The 27993-nt window shown below is 38.0% G+C and overlaps 2 protein-coding genes across 2 annotated transcripts; both read left to right on the top strand.

The window, feature by feature from the left end:
- Positions 1-3775: 3775 nt before the first annotated feature.
- LOC111873589 (ATP-dependent RNA helicase SUV3 homolog, mitochondrial) lies at positions 3776-17348 on the top strand. Its single transcript, XM_023868422.2, has 13 exons — positions 3776-4226; positions 4466-4688; positions 4768-4936; positions 5597-5708; positions 6518-6687; positions 7429-7703; positions 9098-9239; positions 9999-10157; positions 11090-11269; positions 12789-12937; positions 13030-13229; positions 16378-16493; positions 17037-17348. Exons 1-13 carry the CDS (start codon positions 3911-3913, stop codon positions 17109-17111), a joined length of 2286 nt encoding a protein of 761 aa, XP_023724190.1. The 5' UTR covers positions 3776-3910; the 3' UTR covers positions 17112-17348.
- Positions 17349-22374: 5026 nt separating this feature from the next.
- LOC111873568 lies at positions 22375-25409 on the top strand. Its single transcript, XM_023868382.2, has one exon. The coding sequence runs from the start codon at positions 22375-22377 to the stop codon at positions 24397-24399; it is 2025 nt and encodes a 674-aa protein (XP_023724150.1). The 3' UTR covers positions 24400-25409.
- Positions 25410-27993: the final 2584 nt, after the last annotated feature.

Below are 27993 nucleotides of genomic sequence, written 5' to 3'. Positions count from 1 at the left end.
ATTAGAGAATAGATGGGAAAATGAGTTTAAACTAAACCTCAAAGAAATAATAGCGTGAGGATAACGCATGGCATCCTGAAGGTTCATTACAATCATAACAAAAACCTGCCATTAGACATTATGTTCACCAAACTGAACACAGTTAATTCCTGCACAACAGATATTTTTATTGATACCCTTCTTTTAGGATTCTACTATCTACGCCTGGTTATTCCGAATTATTTTGGAAAGACATCAATTTTTAGTATGAATGTCTTCTCCATGGACTTCATAAGCTTGATAAGTTAATACATTTGTTATTTAATGGATAGTGGAATATGAAATGGAGCAGAAGCAACCAACTCAACCCATCCCAACTTACCTCACCCTCGATCCCAGACCTAAAATTTTCTTTTAATTTCGTCGTCATGGCAACATCGGTACACAGAGCATGAAATGTTGCCTATAATTGTAGGTCGGCGGATACCGTCCCTTGTTATGATGCTCGCTAAAGAGGATAAGCTGATCTACGGAAGCGCCGTTTAAATTTGTGGAATATTATAACATTTAAATACCGCGAAGAGACTGCAGGGTGGATGGAGATGAACAATGGGCCTATCATACGTCACGGATGAGAAGCGGTCGGAACAGTGTCAATATACTTGTATATATTTCGTAATTTCTTGCATACTCACGAAGATGAACTGCAAGAATTCGGACATGAATTTTGATATGGCTGTCTTCCTATTTATTTGTTCGTTTGTCCGCTTGCAAAAACTCCAGGACTGCTGAAGAAAGAATATTTCAGAAATTACATAATTTTTTTATTGCTAGTGGGGTGGAACTAAGTCCCTTGTACTGCGGCCACTTCTGGCTTATTGTACCAGCCCAAGATGATAGGTGAGGGTGATTGTGGAGCAATTGGTGGAATGAAGATTGGCAAGGGAAAGAAAACCTGCACCACCGCCACTTTGTCCACCACAAATCCCACTTGACCAGAGCAGAGCTCGAACCTGGGCCGCCGCGGTTGGGAGCCAGCGAATAACCCCTTGAGCTATAGCGTGGCCTATTTCATACTTACTGGGGAGTTCTACTAACACTGGTCCCTTTAATCCAGTTTTGTTTCAAATCACACAAGAATAACACCGTCTTTACAATAAAAACTACATCCGTTTATTTTTAAAATTCTTGAATGTAATAAAAACCAACTTCGTGGCTTTAGTCCGCAAGCGAAACATAGCGACGGAGCGACCACCGTTTGTCGGCGAAGTTAGTGCCAACTTGCGAACTATGTCTCGAACAAAACGCATGAGAAAAAAAGAGAAACATGAATCTGGTGCCCGAAAATCTTACGTTTTGAGATATAATTAAGCATCTTCAATTATCTGAATGGAGTGGACAAGCAAAAAAGAACAAAATTGTTATACGTCACTTATATTTTATTGCAGTTTGTAAATAATGATTAGTATTTCCTGCTTTGTCATCGTGACCTACGCACGATTAGGAAGATGTTCCTGCTTCATCATTGTGAAATGAGTAGGACTATGTTGAAATTATTCTTCCTACGTCTTCTAGATGCATTTTGCTTGTCACTTTTACACTACTTTATATGAAGAGGCCAACTAATGATTGCCCCCGAAAGGCGAGGCCCTCTATTGTTCTCTTGACACGTCATTGAAGAAGATTATGTGAGAGAAGTGCGGAGAGCTACACGGCCTGTGACGTCAGACAATGGCTTTCCTCCTGCTCCACCGTACGTCACAGAGTGGTCTGCGTTTTGGCAGCGGGCAATCATACGTTGGTTCGCTTGTATCTACACATGAAAGTCTTTTTATGCAAGAGTTAAAAACTGAGAATATATACTGTTCTGTATAGTAGAATTAAAATTATAGAGTAATTCATGATCTTAAATAAAATATGAATTTATCTGATTTATAAACCGACAGAATCTAATCGCTTTTACTTGCGGAGAACAGTTAAAAGAACGTGTAAGATCGATCGCCCACTTCCAAATTAATAACCGTGCATTTCTCTTGGTGACAGATCCAAATCAAAGGTTGAAAGTAAAAAAGCAAAGTTATCATTGTCTTTGATAGAGCACAGTAAGTGTGACGTATGGGGGAGTAGAAGTAAAGCTCCACATACGCTTCACTTTTCAATAGATGTAGAAGAGTGGTTAGCATCATATTGAGGTAGTTTAACATCTGGGATAGATCCCCGAAATTCATTGGATAGAAGGACCACAGCCGGTCTTGATCCAGCCGTGATTCGAAGAGGGACCCCTTAGTCCACCCATTACCTTACTCGCTATATTGAGTTATCTGGCCCCTCAATCAAAGTTGGATTCTGGATTTGAGATTCCCAGATCGGTGAATATGAAAAATTAGAACACTTTATAGGGGTATATTATTTTTCGGTCTTCCTTCAGTTTGTTACGCTGAGGATGTGACGTAATGACATCGTTCAAAATGTTTCGGTTTCAGAGAGTCTAATGGATTCACTGTCCACGAAGGTTTTTTATTAGATATTCTAATGAGTCATCCAGTAACTTAATAGTTTCTACTGATTTGTATATTTCATCCTGATCGCGTCACAAACATGTATCAATTTTCAATAATAAGCAGTAAGATATTTTTAAATAAAATGCAGAATTTATTTTCATTTATGTGGTTCTTGTTATTCAGAAATAAACCAACAGAAGAAACGTTACACTTGACGTCACAGTTTAGAAAAGCTAACAAATCAAACGTAGAAGAAAGCAGTCTTCTGGGGTGTGACATCGTGTAGATGTGGTGTTAACCGACGTTTCGGAGGAACGTATAGCCTCCATCTTCAGAGTAGAAGGAAAAATAAGGGAATCCGCAAGCGAAGAAACGGTGATTCCAACAGCAGTCTGCTTGTACCGATTCTCACGGTCTCCTTGCTTGCGGATTCTCTTATTTTTCTTTCTACCCTGAAGATGGAGGCGATACGTTCCTCCGAAACGTCGGTTAACACCATATCTACACGGTGCCACATTCCAGAACACTGCTTTCTTCATAGTAACCGCAATGAAAATCTCAAATCTTATAAATCAAATATTACTGGCTCTCAGCGTCTTTCACCTTTCACCTCTAAAATTTAACGTGCTCTGGGAAACATCAGCTTCCAGAAGATTTCAAAGAAATTTTTGCAGTTGCAGTTGAATGGGCTGAATATACTGAATAAATAACAGGGACTGCTTTTGCGCCACGGTTTCAGCAGAACTGTCAAGTCACGGTCAGGGTTGTCATTGAAGCGGTCATTTGTCGGAACTCTCATTGATAACTAGACTGCAGGAAGTGAGCAGCATTCTGCTTACAAGGAATAAAATGGAGTAGAGCATTCCTCTCGTATAAAAAGAAAAGCACTTTGCTGGACGCACATAAATTTTTGTTTTGTAACATATATAATACAAATTCAAACAAATTTCATACTAGACTTTGTTATGGTATGAGTTATACCGATTGTCTAAAAAGAGTTCATAATTTTACAAGTTAATTGAGAGATATTACGGGAAAGGGGGTCTAATCCGTAAAAGCAGAACTGACCATTCGATAGTGTCCATTACGTATGGTTATTTATTTAAATAATGTACAACATATCAAAATTTGGATCCCATTGTGTTCAAATCGAGAGCACTAATTTTCAGAAATTCCTTCAGATGGCAGAACAGCACGACAGCCTAGCTTTGCCATCTAGGGAGCACCAGAGTTACCAAATGCGATTGCTACCACGACGCGGAATATACAACCATATGTTATTTACGTTTCCGGTATCAATTCTGTAATCCGTGCAATGTTGTCTCCGGTTCTGCCTTGAGGTTATGTTTTGCCGAGTTTTGAAAGCAATGTTATTTATAAAAATATCTGTTTATCACATTCTTGGTTGGTGATATACATCTACTTGAAATATGTTTAGCAGCGGAAGTAAATTAACGCTACGTTCTTTGAGCCTAATTCATGCAGCTAAAGGAGGTGTCTCCTTTTGCAAATTTCGTTATAAATGGCATCGAAATTTTGTAGCTTGCTCCCAGTGTCGCGGAAAAAAGGATGATGCAAACTTCTCCTCGCTCTTTATTCCTGTACCAGTTACGCCGAATCCTGATGATATCAACGTTGGGGCAGAGTTGACAGGCGCATTGAATAAATCAGACTTACTGAAAGTTCTGAACAAGTTTTACCAAAAGAAGGAAATCAAATTGCTGGCATTAGAAAATGGACTTGACAGTAAGTATATAAAATACTTCTCAATGCTTTCATATAGTTACAGCAGGTCATATTGTCGTAAGTAATGCATTTATCATCGGAGGACATCTGTATAGTATGGTCACCTTGAATCATTTCTCAGTTCTGTCCTCTCTTCTGTAGTGTGTCACATAATATACATTCATGGATGAATAGCAGCTGAAAGACAATTCTGAGACAACTGATTGCGACATTGAAAGATATAATACTTCCTATTTCAGATTATCTTCTCCATCAAGCATATGTAAGTTTTCGTCGATACTGTCTGGAGGCAGAAGCTTTGCCCGTTGACCTTCATGTTGTTGTAAGTGACATTCTTCAAGGAGCAGGTCATGTTGATGATATATTTCCTTATTTTCTTCGCCATGCAAGACAGATGTTCCCACATCTTGAGTGTATGGATGATCTCAAGAAAATAAGTGACTTGAGAAGCCCAGCAAACTGGTAATATGTTAGCTAAACCGTAATATTCATTGTACTGCATATGAATTCCTGATTTCTAGTACCGTGGTTTCTATTGAAGGTATCCTGGTGCTCGAACCCTCACAAGGAAGATAATTTTCCATGCTGGACCTACAAATAGTGGGAAAACTTTCCATGCCTTGGAGCGATTCTTGAATTCAAAGTCTGGAGTGTACTGTGGCCCTTTGAAACTTTTAGCTTCTGAAGTATTTAACAAGAGCAATGAAAGGGTGAGTGACAATAACATGGACTCAATTTTATTTAGTTTCTAGATGGACTATGTTATGGAATCATCACCGCAGTAGCGATGTGAGTTTGTACATTCACAAAGTTTCGTTAAATATGTGAATAACAATATTATGACTTTCGCTGAGATGAATAGAATGGCAGGGAGGTGTAGAATGGTTCACAGAGGAACAATAAAAATGTGCACCTGCTATTCGTATTGTATTGTACCCGGTTTTATGCTACAGCAGATCTATATTCCCTCAGTGCACTTTATTCAGATATTTAATTTTATAGTACATTTCAAAGGTTGATGTAGTGATAATGCTCTGAACTTCTACGTGCGAGGTACTTTGTTTGAATCTCAGCTGGAACACTGTCTACCCAGACTGAGGTTCTTTTCAGTTTCCTCAGCATCTCCTGGGAAATGCCAGTGTAGTGGCCCAATTAGACTAGAATGGCTTCCATCCAAATCCTATCCATTTTACTATTCACTCCCACCCTACCATTTGACGCTGTTCAGGCTCACATATTGATGGAGCCATTAAATAAGCTACAAGCCTGGTACAGCAATGGCAGCAGACTTACTGGCTTACCTGTAGGACACTAAGATTATGCTCCTTTGTGTTGAAAGGAAGGAGAATATTGTATTCTGTTTATCTTAGGGCACACCATGTGATCTGGTGACAGGAGAGGAACGGAAGTTTTCCCAGTCTAATGGGGACCCATCGAGTCACGTGTCATGTACTGTGGAAATGACATCTGTCAACGTTCCATGTATGTGAGCATTGAAAATGGTAGTCACATTTTGCAGGTATACATGCTTTTGAAATCAAAAATTATGAAGATCACATGACTGGTTTGATTTCAGGTAAATGTACACATTGACAACTTATACACAGTAACTTTTATAGTTGTGATGTACTTTAAATGGTACCATTATAGACTGTTAGTGTAAATTAAAATACTGACCCAAGCAACTTCAAAATTTATGGCAGTGTTCTCTGCCATACTCTAGATGTTTATTTCAAAAACAAAACTGAAATGTAACATTTAAAAATAGAACCAAAGAAGTAACACTTTAAAAGTAAAACCAGAATTCTAATCTTGTAAGCTTGTTGGAGGAAAACGGTTGAGGTTAGACATTGCACCATATTTCTACAAATTAACTTTTAACGTTGGCAACACTGACTTCACCATAAATTTTAAAGTTATTTGTGTGCCCCACCTATACATAATTACCTCTCAGTCTTGCAGAAAGGAAGTTTCATATAGAACAGAAAAGTCGAATAGAAGAAGAATGGGAAGAAATGTAATGAGTTGTGAATTAATTTTTGTATTTTTAAACTTGTGGTGGAAAATAATGTTGTAAGCATCAGACTGATAATTGGTAGGAGACAGCTGCAGTTAATAACCTGACCCATTGTTATTTTGTTCTCAAGAATGATCACATGAACTGCCGTAGAACTGCGCTCATGCCTTCATAGTAAGGAGATGTCATGTCACTGCTTTATCTATGGCTTGGCCTGGCTGAGAGTATAAATAAGCAAATCTCTGTATTTAAAGACATGGGCTGTCTCTCACAGATGAAGTGGCCATCATTGATGAGATCCAGATGATGCGGGATACAGGACGAGGTTGGGCATGGACCAGGGCCCTGCTTGGCGTGATGGCCGAGGAAATACACCTGTGTGGTGAGGAGGGAGCTGTCGAGCTAGTCCGGTCTCTTATGTCAACAACAGGAGAGGATGTCGAGGTGTTTTTCTTTTTCTGTCTCATGCTAGGAAATTGAAGGAGCAATCTGCGATATTTTTAAGTCAGAAACAGATACAGGGTTGGGGACTCTGAAGCAGTTAAAGAATTGCGTATTTTTTTTCCCAAATATTGTACTGACTTATGGTGTAATCAAAAATTAAATTCATATTTTAACTAATAATGTTAATATTGCAATTAATCACTACCATATGAATGAACTCAATTGAGTTCAACCTTTTTTGATAAGCTAATAGTTTCTTCCCTATTCAAGAAATTTGAAAAATTTTATGAAATGCAAAGGCTCATTACCATGTTCACATGAACCAACCAAATGTCCCAATCCTGAACCAGATGAATTCAGTCAACACCTTCCCATCCTGTTTCTTTATAATCCAGGTTTAGTATCTTCCTGTCTGTGTCTAGGTTTTCCTGATTGTGTCTTTTCTTCACTATTACTTCTCTTTTCCTCTGTGCTTGCTACATCTGCTGACCATCTCACCCCCTTGACTTGATCATCCTAATAATATTTGACAAGGAGCATATTCTATTTAGCACCCTGTTTTCAAATACCTACAGTCTCTTAGAATTAGTTACCAAGTTTCTTACCCATACAGTAACACAGGAAAGATATAAATTTTGTATATTTTAATTCCTAGTTTTTTAGATAGTGGAAACCGTGCATTGAAAATAAACCTGAATAGCACTTAAAGGGGTTTTTCACCTTGAATCTCTGTATGTGCAGGTACGAAAATACAAGCGTCTGACAGACCTGGAGGTGGAGGACTCAGCGATGGGTTCCCTGGAGGCAGTGCAACCAGGAGATTGCATAGTTTGCTTCAGCAAACATGACATATATTCTGTGTCTAGAGGCATTGAGGCTAAGGGGCATGAGGTTGCTGTTATCTATGGTGGTCTGCCTCCAGGCACAAAACTTGCTCAAGCCCAGAAGTTCAATGACCCTGACAACTCCTGCAAGGTCCTGGTGGCAACAGATGCCATTGGCATGGGGCTGAACCTGTGAGTCATACTGTGATATACTTGTGCCGCCTGTCTCTCTTGAGGAGATTCTTGGTATTGTCCTGTGTTTGTTCGTGTTGTGCTGTGTTGGCATGCCACAAACAAACACAGGATGATACTAAGAATCTCCTTCTAACGAGAGACAGGCGGCACAAGTTCAGCCCCGTCAATAAAGACAATAGGGAAGGGACACGAAGCTACTTGGTTTATAAATTTTAACTTGAATAACAAAGTTTTAAAAACTTTAATATACCAAGAAAGCTGCTGTAGTTGTGGAAATGTTGGATTTTGTATATATTCTACATTACAAACATTGTATGTATATGTATTTTAACACTCAAAACACCTATGGTGATAGTAGTTTCCAAAAAGTATCGATGTCACTCTGATGATGGTCAGTAGGAACTGAAACATGTAAGGGTGTTAAGTTTTCAAGTAGTAAAAACTTCAATAGTCGCACTGGATGGAGTTGTTTTGTCTTTGTAGATTTCTATGTGTTTACTTCTAGACCACCCTTACTAGCGTCAGTCATATGGTATTCATTACAAAATATGTTAGGTTCTCACAGTGAGAGGTTAATGGTTCTTCTATATCTGCCATCTGTCCGTCATATAATTTGAAATTGATGGGCTTCAGTGTCAGTAAATGAACAGAAGGGGCAGAAGGTAATGTAGGCATCATTAATGGGTCACATCACTACAGCTGAAATTCGGATGTTATGTAGATGCGTGAATTGACTTGTAACTGCATTCATCATTTTCTCCCAGGCACTGACTTGTTTTGCCATTTGGTATCGGAAACGTGACAGAATTTAAACTGATGGAGATAATTGTGAATGTCAAGGCATGACAAAGATTGAATACTCCTTTTCATGAAACTTCTTCATATACGTATCACTATTAGTGAAGAGTGTTTGGAGTTATTTAGTGACAGCTGTTGTCAGCTGCATAGATTATATTGCATGATATGAGAAGTGGCAAGATGACTATAAATAGACACTTATAAAGTAAGTTCATAGTAAGTTCTTGTGACAGATATCCATTTGACAGCCAAGCCCTTCTATAGAACTACCTGTTAGGAACACCAAGGTTTCATGAGGATAAATGCTGTTGCATGCACAAGAACTGGCAATATCTGTGCATACTAACTTCAGATAAGCACAGATTTTGGTAGTGTGAAAGCCCCTTCTTTTCTCTTTAACATTAGCATATGAGACTTGACAAAATGCCCTACTTACTGATTGTTGCTGAGCAAATGAAGTCCGCTCATAGTGGGCAGAGGGTTCAGATTTTCTTTAGAGGGGCTGAGAAAGCTCAGATGAATAAGATTGCGGACTTCTGAATATGGAGCAAGAATGCTAACCACTACACCACGAGGCTGTCTTCATTTTACAGGAGTATTCGGCGAGTCGTGTTCTACTCCCTCATCAAGCCAACAGTCAATGAGAAGGGTGAGAAGGAGATGAACACCATTTCAGTGTCCCAAGCTTTGCAGATTGCGGGACGAGCTGGGCGTTACGGCACCCAGTATGAGAAGGTCCGTGTAACTGACTGTACTCATTACAAGCTGATACATAATCCTTCCTCTAGCTAACTAATGAATGAAAGTGGACTGAACATGTTCATATACTGTTGTATGTTTTGAGGGGGGTGGTGGGGGCGGGGGCATAATGTAAATTCAAATTGTATTCTACACAAAACTTTATGGCTTGCTGAACTGTTGAATTATCAAATGCCTCCAGACTTTAATATAAATGGATCTTGTAATTAAATTTTGCCAGTTAACTATCAATCATAACACTTTACAGTGTCATAGATGTGTAAAAGTAAAGTAAAGGTATCCCTGTAACAGGCCATGGAGGCCCATAGAGTCATCAGATGTTGAGGTTCCCACACTTTCTCGACATCGGCTCACAGATGGCAGCAAGTTTGTCAGCCCTACACGCTATCTGCCCTTTACCCCCTCCCAAGAATGTAATTTGTAATTAACTTTTTAGTGGCTCTAACGAAACGTTATATATAGAGGTGCTTACACCCACTGATGCTGATGCGGCACCACAGTAGCCTGCTCAGTGCGTTACTTCAAGATAAATATTCTTTAATGGGAGTAGTATCAAGAACTGTACAATTCTTTAACAGAAAATTTATTTATGAAGACGTATAAACAGATAATAGAGGAGCATTGTATGTATATACAGGATATTCATTATATCATCTTGCCATGCCATAGAAAGGTACAAAACACTACTTAATTTACAACTGAGAATTGCTGTTATTGGACTGTGACATTTTGCAGGGCTTTGTAACAACGTTTAAACCCGAGGACTTAAATACACTGAAGAATCTGCTGTCCCAGTCGCCAGAACCAATTGTGAAGGCAGGGCTGCACCCCACAGCTGAGCAGATAGAGCTGTATGCATACCATCTGCCTAATTCAACACTCTCAAATCTTATGGTACTGTACTTGTGCTAACACAGACTATGTCTTAATGCGAAACATTTGAAAATGTAACGCAACTTCAGAAGTATACAGTATGTCTTGTCAAGAGAATCATTGCCACTGATAATAAAACCTGGGGATCAGATAAGATTGTCAGTCCCATCCATCTCTCGTCCTCACAACCTTTATCCTGAGATATTATATGCGAGTATCCTGTTGCTATAGTTTGCCACTTGGTATATATATATATATATATATACACTCACTTTTGTATATTCAGCACTTCAAAGATTGTTGATTAAACACCACTTAATTTTTGTTTTGTATATATTTTATGTCATGCTTTGGTCAGACGAGGCCATCATCAGGCATGTATGATCATCCAACTGCTACATTGGTACTGCTACTGGTAGAGGCATTCCTTCTCTTGCCCACTGCTTTCCAAGGGGCACATAACAAACAGGTGCTCCCACAGTGTACAGTTAGGAACACTTATACTGGCCTCTAATGTTTGCTCTTCAGGGCCAGTAGCTTCCTAGACAGTTACTGGAAGGCCCATCAGTGAAGAGCTTGCATACCAGTCTATCTCTCTCAGCTACTCCTTAGTCACGAGCCCAGCAACACATGATGAGATTACAGTTGCTGGATCAGGACTTTGGAGTGGATTACTGAGTCCCACCCTATCCAAGACATGTGCACCATCATTACTCTGAATATAATAGTGGTTGTGGACTGAGGGGTCAATGACCTTGTTTTCTCATGGCAAGACATGTATCGTGTTAAGGCTATTTACTGCCATTATTGTTTCATTAGAACATCAAATAGGCATTAACATAACTTATGTATTAAATGCAGTTGCTATAAAATTATTTTAGCTTCAAATCATATTTGGAAGTTAGGTAAATACAGTGTTTCTGACACAATGCTTATTCATCTTGTGTTGCCAGGATATCTTTGTCACATTGTGTACAGTGGACGACTCCCTGTACTTCATGTGTAACATAGAAGACTTCAAGTTTTTGGCAGATATGATTCAGCACGTTCCCCTGCCTCTTCGTGCCAGATATGTCTTCTGCTGTGCACCGATCAACAGGAAATTACCATTTGTTTGCACCATGTTCCTGAAGGTAATGTTCCATTGCAGGACATTTGTTTCCTTCTTACCTTATTATGCATTGCTTGAGAGAAGTACATAAAAACACAACCTGCAGTCCATCACTATCTTTCTTCCTCTCTGCATTTTTCATATCCAAAATTTCTAATGACTGTTGACAAAATTTTTTATGTAGGGGTGATGTTAAATGTCACATCATTTATCATTATCAAACAGGAAAATAAATATATCCTATTGCCACATGTATTGAAGATTTAGTGGAAAGTTTCAAAATTTGTTATATAATCTCTTCCCCTGCTTTCTACTGTATTCCAGTCGAGTCCCACCTGCTATCAGATGGTGTCCCAATGCCAGTGTTTAATGCAGTCTACCATGAACAAGATACACAGTCAAATGTGTCTGTCTTAGATAGTAAACTACACTCCACATATCCACGTGAGATTATTATCAGTACTTACAGAACACATATGATATACTAAAAAAAATACCGGAATGATTTTTCATGATATACCACATAACATTGGTTCATGCAACGTTGAGCATTAACTCGTTGCATTAACGTAAGTTATGCACTAAATCACGAACATCCAAGCAGTCTTTTGTTTCAGGGTATGATATCAGTAATTTCAGTACTGACAGTATTGTAATGTTTGTCATGTTTTGGAGCAGTTCTTTTCACTTTTTCACAATATTCCCATCACTTTTAGTTTGCTACTATTTCACTGCCCTCTGCTCTCTTTACATTCACTGATGTTTTACTGCATATGAATGCTGGGTGCTACTTCTAAGTTGCAATGAACTGACTCATCCCTCAGACCAACTCAACTGCTTTATCCCAGGGAGAGATCCCTAGTGCCCATTGAACAATTGTCTTGAGCACCCCAAACTTGAACTGAGAAGTGGAAACTTTGTGTCCAAAATCAGTCACTATTCTGGTTGAGCGGGTCAGTACTGTAGATAGCAAATAATGTATGAAGCGGGGCGATTTCCAGTGGCATGACAGTTATGCTAATTCTATAACAGGCAAGCCAGACACATATGCATGACTTAACCGCTCTGTCCCTGTGACCCGAGAAAAATAATCTCAAAAGAATTAGAAATACATTGTCATTCAAGTTAAAAGAGCATAAACTGGTGGTACTAGCCAAGTCAATGTTTATAACCTCTGTACAAAAATTGAATTACTCATTACCTACAGAGAAATTGTCTCTCGTTCTTCAAGTGGTGAAAGGAAAAGAACGTTGTCTTGAGAATTTTTTGGTGTGGGGTATTTTAAAACATTATCAGTATCTCAGCTACGCAGCTCTGAATGGTAGGATCATAATTTATCAAGGTAATATCCTGGCATTTTGGGGAACTGAGTAAGACCATGAAGAACCTCAATGAAGATAAATATTGTCCAGGTCAAGATTCGAACCAAGGATCATCTGAACACAAAACTAAAGTATTACTGCAATCCCAACCTCCTTGATATCCTAGAACAAAGTTATTTAAATATGTTACCATACTGGGCAAGTGTTTCATTGTTACAGTTTGCACGGCAGTACAGCAGAAATGAAGCTTTGACGCTAGACTGGCTGTGTCGTAACATTGGCTGGCCGTTTGCTCCTCCGAAGACTATTATTGATCTTGTCCATTTGGAAGCTGTGTTTGATGTTCTGGACTTGTATCTGTGGTTCAGGTATGATGGACATTTCTTGATACTTGTCTCTACTGTCATCATGTACTTAATATGGGAATTCTATACTGAAATTACATACTGTCTGATTTCAGTTACCGCTTCATGGATTTGTTCCCGGCTGCTTCTCTGGTGCGTGATATGCAGGCAGAGCTCGATTCCATGATCCAGCAGGGTGTCTTCCAGCTAACTCGTCTTCTGAAGAACTCTGAGACAGGTGTCAGCAGTGGAACGTCAGCTGCTATAGATGAGGAAGACTTTGCCATTAACCGACACAAGCAGTCATATCTGCGAGGTACTATATTGTGACAGAATTCATACTCTTTCCTTTACAATCCACTTATACTTTATTGTAGAACATAATTGTATATAATGGATTCACAGATGTCAGAAATATTGATTTCTGTTGTATTTTGTGTTGCTGCCATTCAAAATTGTATATTTTTCACTGTAACTATGAATATTTTAAAATTACATATGTTTGTTAGTGTTATTAGTCAATCAACATATTTAGAATAAGTTATTCATTTACTTAATTTAATAATTAATTTATTATTATTATTATTATTATTGTTCTTGTTGTTATAGAAATAAAGTGAAGACTAATATAAATCTGAATGCAGTGAATATACCCTTTATGTTAATTTGAATTTTGACATCAAATCAAAATACTGTCTGATAATTTTCCTATCCAGAATGGTCTAAAACAAGGAGATGGTTTATCGCCACTCCAACTTTGCTTTAGAATATTCCATTAGGAAGGTCCAGGAAAACCAGGTGGGACTGAAATTAAATGACATATCATCCGTGGTCTATGCTGATGATGTGAATCTACTGGGTGATAATATAGATACAATAAAGAGAAACACACAAACTTTAATTGACTCAAGTAACGAGTTTGGTCTAGAAGTAAACACATAGAAAACTAATTATATGTTAGATTTGAGGTTTAAGTATATGTTGCTGTCTCATCACTATAATACAGGGCAGAATCAAGACATGAAGATAGCTAACAAATGTTTTGAAAGTGTGACATAGTTCAGATATTTGGGAACAACTATAACAAATAAAAATCTGATTGAGAAGGAAATTAAGAGGAGATTGAATTTGGGTAATGCTTGCTACCATTCATTCTAGAACCTTTTTGTCTTCTCGTTTGTTGTCTAAAAGCATAAAAATTAGAATATACAAAACTATAATTTTGCCTGTGGTTCTGTATGGGTGTGAAACGTGGTCTCTGACATTAAGGGAGGAACATAGACTGAGGGTGCTGAGGAGAATATTTGGACCGAAGAGAGATGAAGTGACAGGAGCTTGGAGAAAACTGCATAATGAGGAGCTTCGTAACTTGTACTCTGCTCCAAGTATAAGTAGAATGACCGAGTCAAGGAGGATGAGATGGGTAGGGCATGTAGCATGAATGGGGGAGAAGAGGAATGCATGTAGGATATTGGTGGGAGAGCCAGAAGGAAACAGGCCACGGCATAGGTGGGTGGACAATATTAAAATGGATGTTAAGAGAGGTAGGATTGGATGGTATAGATAGGATTGATCTGGCTTACGATACAGATCAGTGGAGGGCTCTTGTGAACATGGCGATGAATCTTCAGGTTCTGTAGAATGCTGGGAAGTTCTTGAATAGCTGCACAATTGGCAGCTTCTCAAGAAGAGTTCGGCTCAATGAGTGAGTTAGTGACATGGAAACTAATTGCTTAACTAAAATCATAGGGTATGTGTAACTCTAGTTTTTATTCAAAAAGAAACACACCAGATGACAGACAAGCAAGTTAGATTGTGGTAGAATTCATGGTATTTTCCGGTTAGGTGATAAACAACGACCCTGTCATTTTGCAACTGTTTCTAATAACAGACATGATAAGCCACCTAAAGCGATAGTGGGAAATGTGAATGTTTATCCTTTAGGTTATGTAACACTTAAAGGAATGAATGACTTCCAATGAAAGGAATTGTGTGACACTTTCTGCATAAATATAGTGTTTGGGAATCACTACTAAAATAGTTAAAAATGCAGAATGCAAATGAGCAAAAATAGGAATCAGTAGATAGCAATATCAAGAAATATCTATCGAATAGTTCAATTTTCGCTGTCATCTCCTTGAAAGTAGTCTCCTTGGGAACGTATACAGCGATTCCATCATTTTTTCCATGCTTGAAAAGCACCGTTGATTTCATTTTCCTTAATACTCTCGAGCACCATTTGTGATTCTATTTGGATGTCAGACATTGCTTCAAAACATTGTCCCATCAGTTTCATTTTCAATTTGGGAAACAGAGGAAAATCAAAGGGGGCTACGTCCGGTGAGTAGGGACAATGGGGAATGATAAGCATGTTGCTTTTAGTCACAAACTCTGTAGTGCCAAAATTCCAGTCTTTTTCAACGTATATTTTCTCTCGAGCATCTCAAAACATCAATAGTTGACTGTAGTGTTGGGAGGAAGAAATTCACAGGGAACAATCCCCTTCACATTGGAAAGACAATGGGCATTCTCTTTGTTGAACTCTGGACCAGCCTCACTTTTTATTTCAAGTGTTTCTGTAGCAGATTTACTGAGCTTCACCCAAAACTTGATTCATGCATCTTGCTTGATTCTGCCATCCATCGCAGACAAGAGGAAACAGAAAGTTGAAAAAGAAATCACGTAAAAACAATGCAAGCTGACAGCACGGTGTCATGTGGCACACTGATTCAACAGGCTTGCAGATGCATGACTTTTGTCTCCCCTCTCATCTTCATTCACTGAGGCATTTACAACAATAACAGTCTGGGAACTTTCCAGTAGCATTGTTTAAATAAAATTTTATATTCCCCAGGTGTAAGTTGTTGTAAGATGATGTAAAATCAACTAATTGACAAAATATAATTAATTAAATGGACGAAGTAATATGTACTTGACAGTCATTGCCTGTTATACAGTTCTAAATGCTCAGGATTGGCCCCACAGGTAGGCTTTTGTAAACATGGTAAAGAACCTGAGATTGTGTACAAGCCAGGGAATTTCCTGACTAATTTCGCAACTGCTGCCTTCTCAGTAACGACTACTACGTGGAGTTATGTTCCTAAACTTTGTTATGCTGACAAGGGTGACCATGTCTGTGAAGTATGTGATCATCCAATCATATGTGGAGCAGAAAAATCCCACTTAAGGCATGTTCCCTTGACTCTTTTGCAATGGTCAACTTCCCTGCTGTTTAGTTCCTGCATCTGTTTTTGGTTATAACATTCAAGAATGACTGAATGTGGACATTATCTAATAATATCTATATCTACTAATATCTTACAAAATTATACAGTTTCTTTTTTATTTGAAGGCCCTTTCTCCATAAAATGAATGTGTACCTGCTTACTAAATATTTCCGTTTAGGTAACGGACAGCCATAATTTGCAAAGAGTACTGATATACCTGTATTTCACATTTTCTAGGAGGAAAAGACACTGAGATGCCTCAAGTTGGACGAGGTCGCCTGACAGAGAGGCTTCTTGCTCAGGGGCTACTTACACCAAACATGCTTCAGGAGTTACGCAGAGAATGGACCCAGGTACACTGAATGCAGGAGCTATGTGTGATTTGGGGTGAAGAGCGAAGGGACCTTTATATTGAAATATCATTTGATGAAGTCATATAAGCAACATGGATACAAAGCACAGCCACTCACAGCCTTAACAGATGAAAGTGGTGTCCCTTTTATCAACAGACAGTACCTCTAGTACACTTTAGGTAGTAGTGTAAAATCATACCCTCACCACCAAGTTAGTATCCGTTGAGGAACACTTTCTCATTGCTCAGTTTCAGCTTTCCTTTATTGTTTAGGAATTATGGCTTTTACGAGGGGTACCTAAGTGCCCAATCTCATGTCTGCCAGGAGTCCTAAACTGAAATGATTCTAGTTGATTCAATACACGTTTTACCAAACTACCTGATGGATTGTATAAGGTCCATTACATGCACACAGTGAAATCCCCATCTGAGATTTCTTTGGATGCAGTAGTGTATGTCATTTTTCCCAAAAGTAACTGTAGAGTCCAAACTATATGCAACTATTATTTGGTTACTATACCGATCATTTACTTGTTCCTTCAAGGATGATCAGAGCGAACCCAGTGATTCTCCAACATCGCATACAAAGAAACCACGACAGAAGAAAAAACACAAGTGAAGGATTTCCTCCGCACATCGCTGCTACTGTCATGACTTCCAGTGTTGGTGTTGATCACCAATTTTCTACTGCACAAAGTGGTTTACATGATGGACAGTGAATGCTTATAGTTCAGTATGGACTGAAGAATGAAAGATGTAAGAAAGCTGTCAGAATTTGTGTGCTAAAAATGTGTTGTTCTGCTCAAACATTGTCCTCTCTGCTATGAATAAATTGAGAACTTAAATGGGAAGTGCACTCATCCAAGTTTTTTTATCCTTAGTTCAGATCCATTCCTGCCCAAAACAAACCTTAAATGTGGGTTTCACTGTATCAGCTACTGGACCTCAAACATAGACAAATCAGTAGAAAGTGCACATGCATGCACGCGCACACCATAAATTAACCCATTTTCCCAAACAGTAGTTTCCTTCTCCCAGTTATCTCTTTCTGAGCCAAAAATGTAAGTAGAAAATTGAGATGGTTTAAAATAGAGATTTAATAAAGTGTAAAATCCATATATAATTTTTATTGAATTATATAAATACTGTTGTCCATTGTCAGGTACACAGTTTCTTCTTAACTTGGCTCCACTGTCAAAATGTGTATATAAATTACACCTCACAAATATGAAACATGATATTCATGTAATGAATCAACTATTATCACAGAACTTTTCACTGAATTTTTGTTGTGCTGTATTGCGTACATTGACAGATTTCAAAAAAAGCTCTTACAGTATAGTCATGAGGAAAATGAAATTCTGGACAACCTCTGAAATGACAGGATGATTTTGTTCCACTCTTTTGTTTATGAAGGTGGTCAATGTTTAGGTCGGTGAATTTGGAATTTGATGTAGTAAATGTCTTGTACATGGGGTGCATCACAGGTAATGCAGAATGCTCTACAAATTAAAACTTCTGTTCTGAACACTTAGGGTCATCACTCAATACAGGATCATGTTCAAATATTCTGGCTCCTCTCACAGGGAAAGATCCTAGCAATGCCCATGTGTCTAGCATCTCCTTCCTAAAACCTATGGCATAAAGTGGCACGCAGTTTTCGTTCAGTAGTAATTAGGTTTGCTACAGACTGGAAAATCATGATACAATGTTTAACACTCACACCATAAAAAGAAAGATATTTTGACCGATTCATGGTGAAATGTATGGAGTTTCTTTTAGTCAGTGGTACATAAATGTAACCTTCAAAATAAGATTTATATTACCGAAATTGGTAAAGAATACTGACTGAATTTGATTCTGCTGTAACACATCTGACTTTTCCTTAGAAATAACCTTGCTTCGATTTTGACTGCTACATCAGCTTCTCTGCACTTTCTTAAATCCATCTAAGGGTACACTGGGATAGAAATAGGAAACTATCATACTCAGTTCATCTTCCTACCAAACTGATCATAACAGATTTTCCACATTATTTCATTGGATTTTGAATTGAATTTATTTACATTCTATAAATCCTAAGTAGGTTAGTACCTTTGGATACAGAACAAGTCAAAAGGTTACATACATAAGTACAGGCAATTTTAGCTTAAAAATTAATATAACTTAATTTTACATCATTCTCTATTTACATTGAAGTATTCATCTAAAGAGTAGAAGGAATGAGCATGTAGATAATTCTTTAACTCTGATTTAAACTTTTTAGTATCATTGCCCAAGTTTTTAATACTTTGTGGCAGATTGTTGAACACTTTTATGCCAGTAAAGTAGACTCCTTTTTGATATACTGATAAAGTTGATGAGGGTAGGTGGAAGTTATATTTTTGTCTAGTATTCATGTTATAGACATCAGAATTTAATTTGAATTTATCTTTGTTGTAAACAACAAATAAGAGAAGCGATAATATGTATTGCGATTGAAGAGGTAGAATTTTTAATTTCTTAAATAATTCTCTACATGAATCTCTACTTCTACATCCTGTAATGATTCTAATTCATACATAATATCTGCAATGCATAAGCTTTAGAATTTACTATCACGTAATCTAATGGTTGAAGTATCATTAAGGTACTTAATACTGAATTTCAATTTGAAAATTTGAAGAAAATTATTTTATAGCTGTACAGTTACCCTCTGCGGTGGTATCCTGAAGATGCTACACGAGATGTTGTACAGGTAAATGAAAGGTGGAAAATCCAGTGATTGACAGTATGATTCATAATTATCAAAAAGCGATCCTTATAGCCTACTGAAAAAGCTATACAGAATTCACGAACTTCACGAAGCTAACCTTCAAGCATTCAGTGATACTTTACCTTGTCCCTTGTTCCGCTGTTGTAGTACAAAGTTCTGTCGGTGGGACATTTAAATACATTTGAACCTGTCATATTGTAATACGTACATTCCGAATTTTGAAGAATTGAGATATTCGGTTCTCACAGCGGTGATTAATGTTAGAGATCGTGCCTGGGCGTAAATTTGGTTAGATTGATCCGGGATTTATTGCGTTATGTTCAGGGATAGAAATGCCTCTTCAGAAAGAGAAAAGATGCTCCAGGAAAATGGGAAAGCCCAAGGAGATAACACACTTTGAAGGAAATTATTGCTGGACAGACTCCTCACTTTGTTCCTATGTCTATTATTGATGACACCAACAGTTATGACATCTAGCAATTTGGGAAATAAAGCGGAGAGCCCTGCAGCTAAGCGAACGACGTCTACTCTCTACTCCAGTCTCCAGCTCTGCTTACGTGTTTTCTATGCAGAAGATGCCCAATAGAACCTTAATCTTATTTCAAAATTGTATACTTCTCATCGGTTCCCACACGTAAATGAAGGATTAGCAGTTGATTATGCTCTGCTGGTCACATATATGGGACGAGTTTTACAACTCCATTGAAGACAGAAACATAGTAAGAATAGAGAAACTGAAACCTGTTATCTGCACCTTCAGAAAAATTGTCATTCCCATTGACAGCAGTTTCAAAACAATATATTAAGTCCCTCACATTCCACCTAGTAAGATAATTGATAATTGAAATGATAAGACTTATATTTCATGTTTCTGACGAGGAGTTATACTGGGTCAGTATACCCGGAAATTAAATTCTTGGCTATGAAACTTCCTCACCTTCACAGGTTATATAGCGTCAAAAAGCTGAATCACTTTGAAGGATGATATACAAAAAATGGGGCCTATTTTAAGATATGACATAGAAAAAACTACATATGAAACAACGAACTATTAGGCTACGAAGTACGAAATGTAGACGAACTTATAAATATCAGTGAATTACTTACGTCGGTCCTCATACCTATGTGCTGTAAGACGGGCAGATATTTCTATGGCAGGATTCTAGGGGAGCTACAGCTCCTCCTGCAGGTCAAATTCATCACTTATTTTCACCTCGTTAAATACGGGCCAAACCGCAAACAATTGAAAAAAATGTAAGATTTGAGGCTTTCACGGCGGTGACTATGAAGAAAGCAGTCTTCTGGGATTTGGCACCGTGTTTATGTGGTGTTAACCGACGTTTCGGTTTACCGTTTCTCACGGTGTTGTCGCTTGCAGATTTCTTATACTTTTTCTTCTACCCTGAAGATGGGGGCGATACGTTCCTCCGAAACGTCGGTTAACACCACATATACACGGTGCCAAATCCCAGAAGACTGCTTTCTTCATAATTGAAAAAAACTCTTTAATTTGACGAAATTTTTTATTTTGACGCAGCCAATACCTCAGACTGTATGTCTGCCACGTCCAATGGCAAACAATAAACGAACAATGAATTAGAAGGGATTTGGAAGGAAGCGGCTGTGGTATACTTGGACGTGCTATCCCAGAGATGACGCTTGACAGCTATCGTTAATTGAAGAAAGCGCACGTGAAAATGGCACATTCTCAGTTAACCTTTTCGTAATGTTTTATATATATATAATGGATAAACAAATTTACATTATAAAAACCGTCAATTTACTTTCTGGCCACCTGTATTAAAGACATTTCTACTCTTCAACACAGACCTGCTCAATGATTTATTTATACCACTCATGCTAAGGCCACACATGAACTATCATGGTTCTTATAGCATATATCATTTTCAAAGAGCATAAAACTCATCCTATTTGCAGGATTTCATCATTCTCATAGTTCTGACAGGAGCAATAAAATATTACCAACATACAGGAAGTCACGGACATACTCAGTTCAGTACAATCACAAGTAGCACACACATACATTAGATTAATACAAAGGGAAAATCACATGTACTTTCCTAGGCACAGCAGGCAAGTTCAAGAGAGCAATCAGGCAAAATCAAAAGCCTGTATGTTCCTTCATGTTAACCACATATGTTAAAAAGTAATGACCTGTGAGACCATCCTTTACAGCAATAGGCTTAATTCGATTCATCTGCAAAACTACTGAGAAGACTTCAATTAAATTTAATGTTGAGGGTTCAGGGTAAAGTCATGCGAACGAATTTTTTCCGCTTCACAGAATACTCAGAATTTGAGTGCTTGCGACACACACATAGGAGAATTTCCAAAGAAAAGAATGGTGTGATGCCATGTGCACTGCTCCTGAAGAACCACATTCTAAAACGGGTCATAGGAGGCTTGTCTGGGGTATCTCTCCTTCTCATTCAGCCCCTGGGTAGAAATACTGGCAAAGTATCTTAAGACCACAATCACTTCATTCCACGCTTCTAAATCCAACATTCACAAATGACCACTCCAACTGAAAAGGTGTCACCAAACAAGTTCATCTACAGGCAACGCTCTAGGCTTGCATTTGACAGGAGCACGGTTCCAGAAAGTTCGCAATCAGACTATCCTGAAAGGTCTATCACAGTTTACTCTCCCTCCAGGCAAATTCAATGATAGTACCTCTACTAGGCTAAAGCCACTTCCATCAAAATTCCAATTCATTAGCCATCCTATCATCCTATGGCATGTGGTCAAGGTATTGACGTTATTAAATATCACCCCCAAAAAGAAAACTTTTGATAGATGAACCAAAAATCAATCAACTTGCTTTGTTTCTCCACCATTCCATTAATTTCTCATGCATACATCACACAGGCTTATGAAGCTCTTGAGTTCTTTAATATGATATTCACAAAGAGAAGTATAAAGTAAATACAAAAGTGGTTTACACAATCACCATTCATACAAAGTACTAAACAAGAGCTGCTTCAAAAACGTCTTGACATGAATGCAGAGAAACTCTAGAAAACCTTTTGTTTTATTAAGTATTTTCCACCAACAATTAACTCAGTTACTGCTTTTATATCATAACACAAATTTGAAAAAACACAACATGATGTTCTATCTGAACACTAACATGGCAATAGCATTGGTCCCATTACTGGCAACTTTAGTGGAATCATCGGAAGAAGTGAATCATCACATGCTGCAATGTCTACATGCCACTGCAATGAGGCACTTCACACCAATGAGTGACATAATGGTTGCATCTGACAATACTTGGTTTTCAGAGAAACATGGGACAGTAGTAAAGAAAAGTGCACAAATAACTATGCCTTATTTGGAAACTGACTTTTGGAAGGAACTTCTACAAGACTTGCATGAAACTGAAATATGGTCTTTATCGCTTCATTTACAAAATAAATCAGGCAAAAAGGAGGTATTACCAAGGAAACATGGGAACTACATTATAATATCACCATATCATGATCATGAAGCTGTAGTCACAGACATATCACACCAGATAAAGAAACTCAGTAACAGCTGGGATTGGAATCCAAGGGCTAAATTTGCAGTACTTCTACAAAGAATACATATGCAAGAAAATTCAACGCAACAGCTAGCTGCAGATATTTTTGCAGACTTGTGGCTAAGCAGAGTCGTGAATGCGGTGGTTATGGTTCCCACTCCGAACAAGCACAGTAATGCAATGGGCACTGCTCCTGCACTACAGATGTATACATGGTTCCCGTATCAACCACCTGGTCACTGTGCAGATGTTAGAGATGCTGTTCTTCTGGATCAATGGGTTGTTGACAGTAAAGGTAATGGAAAATTTCATTATAACATACCACTCTTTCCAAATAAAATCCCCACGAATTTTCATGGTTGCCCTGTAACAGTTTCTGTTTTTGAGTTTGAACCTTCTGTGATGAAAGAATCTTCAGCAAGCACCACATTTGATGAGGGAACAGGAATAAGACTGCTGCACGAGATCGTTCGCAAGGGAAATATGTCTGCTGTTTACCTCGAACCATCACATGCTGAGCATTGGGGTTTGCCTTATGGCAATGGATCATGGTCAGGAGGATTAGGTCAGGTCATAGGGGGTCAAGCAGACCTTCTGGCAGCCTATTCTTATTATAGATGTCATATAATAAACGAAATAGAATGTTCGATTCCTTACTTCATTGACCAAATTAGGTGGTACATTCCTTGTGCCATGCCTTACCCCCGGTGGATGAGCCTCACCAGGGTGTTCTCCCCATCCCTCTGGCTGTCATTTTTGGCAGTCTACATTGTTTTCGCCCTCCTCATGTGGCAGGCTGTGACGGTAAGCAATCGATTCTCCTTACAGTCAACAAACAACCATGCCTATACCAGTTTAATCAAGTGCCTCTTCAATTTCTGGGCAGTCATCTTGGAGCAGTCTATTTCAAACAACCCCCCACGCATAGCTGCCATCAGAGTTGTATTGCTTGTGTGGGTGCTGTTCTGTATGTCAATGAACACTGTCTACCAAACGTACCTAACAAGCTTCTTGGTAGATCCCGGTCTTCAACACCAGCTATCCTCTGCTGACGAAGTCTTCAACTCTGGCATGGAATTTGGTTTTCCATTCCGCTGGAAACCATTCCTAACAGACCTGTCTGGTGATCGTTACCGTCATACACACAACTGCAAAAGCTTTAGGGAATGCCTCAACAGAACTTCCTTTACGCATAATTTTGCCTTCATGGGCTCTGCTATTGCTACAGACTACATGATTGCTGCTGAATTCACTAGCAGTGATGGGAAGCCACTGGTATGTTCATTTGATCAGATCTTCACAATCCAGTTGGCACTCATGACAGTTACAAAGGGCTTCATCTTTCTGGATTATTTAAATCGCATTGTTTCACAACTGATGGACGCTGGTGTCATTGAGCACTGGTCAGACAATATCAAATTTACTGCAATTCTAGCTTCTGCCACAGAAATGGACTTGCTGGCTGGTGAATACACTCAACTGACCTTGCTACACATTCAGTCGGCCTTCTACTTTCTGTTCTTAGGATATACAGTCGCAACTATTGCTTTCCTTCTAGAGCTTACCAGGTACGTCAAGCAACTGGTATGTACGCCTAAACGCAAATGATGTTGGTTCACCGATATAGCCCACATACAAACTACTGCACCTCATCTAATGCAACTAGAAAATTAACTGTCAACACATACCAAAGCAAGATCTATAAAGCACACCATCAATCTCAACTCTGCATCAGAAACTTAATACCAATAACTAACATACTGCTTCACATACCACCAATGAAGTGAGGGCAATTATGACTAATGAAAGGGTAAAGATAGATAAAGCACTTGAGCCTATTACAGCAAGTTATTTTAGTACTTATGTCCACAACAGAATAAAACCGTGAAAATTCTCAGAACAGTTACTTTAATGGCCAGCATATAAAATAGCTACCTCATAGATAAGAGGCAAATATATTACCACTGAAATAAACTATTCAGTGGATCACTAATTTGTTTTACAAGATATGATTTTAAAAATCTTGCAAATCCAAAAGGGCTTTCCGTATAGCATTAAAAATGAGATTAAATCTAAAAGTAGTTTGTAAACTTCAGCATATGTCTGCATGCTCTGTAAGACAACTCACTGGTAACAATGGACAGATAACAATGTGGATTCACACACTAAGTTTTCTTAATCATAATGCAGCCTACCAATGTTTGTTGCAAAGATGGCATAAAAAGAAGTAACTGTGTACCTCTCACATTTTTATAGAAATGAACTTGCTATCTTTAACATCCTTGCCATCTCTATGTAAGGCCAAATAGCATATTGGACTAAAAATTTCAAGCTTCCAGCATGGCAACTGAGTAGATCACGAACATGGTTGCGCCAGGGAAGAACGTGACGCCAATTTTATTGTCTCACTGCTGTCCAGGCACTTCTTTTAAGCAACTGATTTGAGACATGTTATAGCTCATGCAAGTTTTGAAATTTTCACTGGTGACTGTCAGATTGTCTGGCTCAGTCTGTTGATATAAAAGTTTGAGACACTCTGTACCTCCATTTTTAAGTTCAACCCCGAAGATGGATCCACCATGTTAAATTTCTCATCTTTGAAATGGAAGCAACAGTTTCAGTAAATGAGTGTGATCTGTGCACACTATCTTAGTTTTGCATTTAAAAGTGTAAACTTATCATTTAGTAATGTGAATGGCTTCATATCATCATTTATACATGCTGGACCACCCATTAACTTTAATTTCTGAGACTATCGCTTGAGAAAGTGAATAATAATATCAGAGGCAGGCAGATATCCAATGTAATAAAGGCACCTGCATGAATAGTAACAGATTCATGTCTTATTCCTGGTCAAGGAACGAAAAATGTTCACTCAAATAATAAACTAAACTAACTTCAAGGAGATATGCCCTTTTTGAGCATCCACAAATTGTGCAGTTACTCAAAAAGCCGAGCCAGATTCATCCAGTCCATAGCAGCCCATCCTATTTCTCTAAGATACATTTTAATATTATCTGCCCAGTGACATCATAAAGAAGTGTATCATATCTGTCTCCACAACAGACAGGAAACATCTCTCAACTCCCACAAGTTTACAGTTGCAATTAGAACAATGTGCAATCACTGTTCTTCCAATGAAGAGTGTATTCAAGTGTACCACTTCCGGAACGTGACACCAGGTATTCCAATAGTGGCTCACCAACCATTCATTGTAACATACTGTCTCCTCCATTGGGACTGAATATATGCAAAATAAAAAGCAAGCAAGGAAGGGTAAACTGGATAACACATCTTTGACCCTGAAAACACATGGAGACAGTCTCTCTGTACTTTTGTCGGATTAAATGGCGTCATATCCAAAAATATAGTAGTCTTCAATGGTATACTGACACTTTAACAGCTGAAAAGAAATCAGAATAAGCTACTTTTGCTTAACAGTTTACAAAACCTTCAAAACTTACAATGTCCGAGATGCTGCAACTAATTTTAGGAAGCATAAGGAATAAAAGGTAACATGTAAAAGTAAACAAGTATTCTTCATATAATCATCTAATTCAGTTCAAATTACAATAAAAAATATATATACAGAGCAAGAGAAATGAGAAAAATACATAATAGTAACATGCTACCAATGTTACAATTTATACATCCATTTTAATTCACCGATTATGTTAATAACTTGAGTAAATTTATATAATATTACTAGAGTTCTGCCTGCCTTAATATACAAAAAATAAAATATCTTCTGAGTTTGGTACCAAGCCTGATATTCAAATACAGATTGTCAGGAAGTATGTTCTTAAAAACAATGACTGTAGGTTACATTTCAACACTTATATTTAAAGCGGGTGAAACATGAAATATGTTTATGGTAACTGGATTATAAAATGTTATTATAATCATTATGTGAATTACATATTTACAAGAAGAATCAAAAGCACATATCTAACTTACAACTAATTTAAAGCTGAACTTATTAGTTTTACCATGTTTGTGCTCACAAGAACTTAAAATATGAATGAATGTCCAGTAATGTGTTATGACAGTTCATTTTGTAGCCACTTCTATGTTATGCCATTAATATACACATATTTCTTCATTATATGTAATGTAAATAAAAATATGAACCATTTATGTAACAACTTGTTCTGAAAATGTAATAGCACTAACATGAATTATATATACATAATATTCCTGACTTTTACTATATACGTGAATCATGTATCTACATTTTTCAAAACAAGAAATAAAATATAAAAGAAATAACATTGAAGAAAGCAGTTTTCTTCATAGTCACCGCTGTGAAAGCCTTAAATTTACATTCAAACACTCACAGGTTAAGGGAACTTCTGAATTTTCTGTCACATCATCCCTATCAGTGGTTAGAGCTCATCTGCAGACAATCCCATATTTTCAATTAAACGTTTTGAGGGTGAAGCTGAGCTTAACAATAATTAAACAGGCTCTCTCAACTGATTAACATGTTTCTCAATTACCTGTATCATATTAATCAAATAACTAAATGATAAATTAATCAGTTCTTTGCCCCTTATGACAGAGCATAATATTGTTTAATATTTAAATTCCTTGGAATAAACATTTGGCTCACAGCTTCATATACGAAATATCAAATCCTGATGCTCATTTTAAAAGCAGGAAACACAACATTGGGGCTGCCTGAAAAGCACTCCTGAATCTTACTCTGGAGCTTGAAGACGCAAACTTAAGACCAGGACCACCCAAAATGAGGTTTTCTTTGTGATTTTCCGACCTCTCAAGCCATGTAACAGGGTTCTAGTTCTAATTTAGAGCATTGCCACGCCCTTCCACAGCCCCTTCATTTCATTACAGAGTGCTCGTCTGCACTTGCAATGGCAGGTAGTCTGCCCAAATCATTGTTAACTAAATAAAAAATAATGGCCTTGACACAGCTTGAGCAGTTAGTCACTGGCTTCCTACGGTGGCACACCGGGTTCGATCCCACTTCTGGTCAAGTGGGATTTGTGGTGGACAAAGTGGAATTGGGGCAGGTGTTCTCAGAGTACTTCAGTTTCCCCTACCAATCTTCATTCCACCAATTGCTCCACAATCACCTTCACCTATCATCTGGGGCTGGTACAATAGGCCAGAAGTGGCCGCAGTACAAGAGATAAATAAAGAAGAAACTGAAAGTCTTCTGTTACAACAGTTTCTACAAGC

The sequence above is a fragment of the Cryptotermes secundus genome, unplaced genomic scaffold (assembly GCF_002891405.2).
Source record: "Cryptotermes secundus unplaced genomic scaffold, Csec_1.0 scaffold631, whole genome shotgun sequence".
Taxonomy (NCBI): Eukaryota; Metazoa; Arthropoda; class Insecta; order Blattodea; family Kalotermitidae; genus Cryptotermes; species Cryptotermes secundus.
The sequence above is the reverse complement of the archived record's forward strand: the minus strand, read 5'-3'. Positions and strand labels throughout refer to the sequence as shown.

What these genes read in the sequence shown, in the direction of transcription:
- LOC111873589 (XM_023868422.2), top strand. Translation starts at nt 3,911, where the DNA reads ATGTTTAGCAGCGGAAGTAAATTAACGCTACGTTCTTTGAGCCTAATT. An exon ending in TTAACAAGAGCAATGAAAGG is followed by an intron (nt 4,937 to 5,596) that starts GTGAGTGACAAT and finishes TGTTTATCTTAG; the next exon opens with GGCACACCATGTGATCTGGT. An exon ending in GACATCTGTCAACGTTCCAT is followed by an intron (nt 5,709 to 6,517) that starts GTATGTGAGCAT and finishes TGTCTCTCACAG; the next exon opens with ATGAAGTGGCCATCATTGAT.
- LOC111873568 (XM_023868382.2), top strand. Translation starts at nt 22,375, where the DNA reads ATGATGTTCTATCTGAACACTAACATGGCAATAGCATTGGTCCCATTA.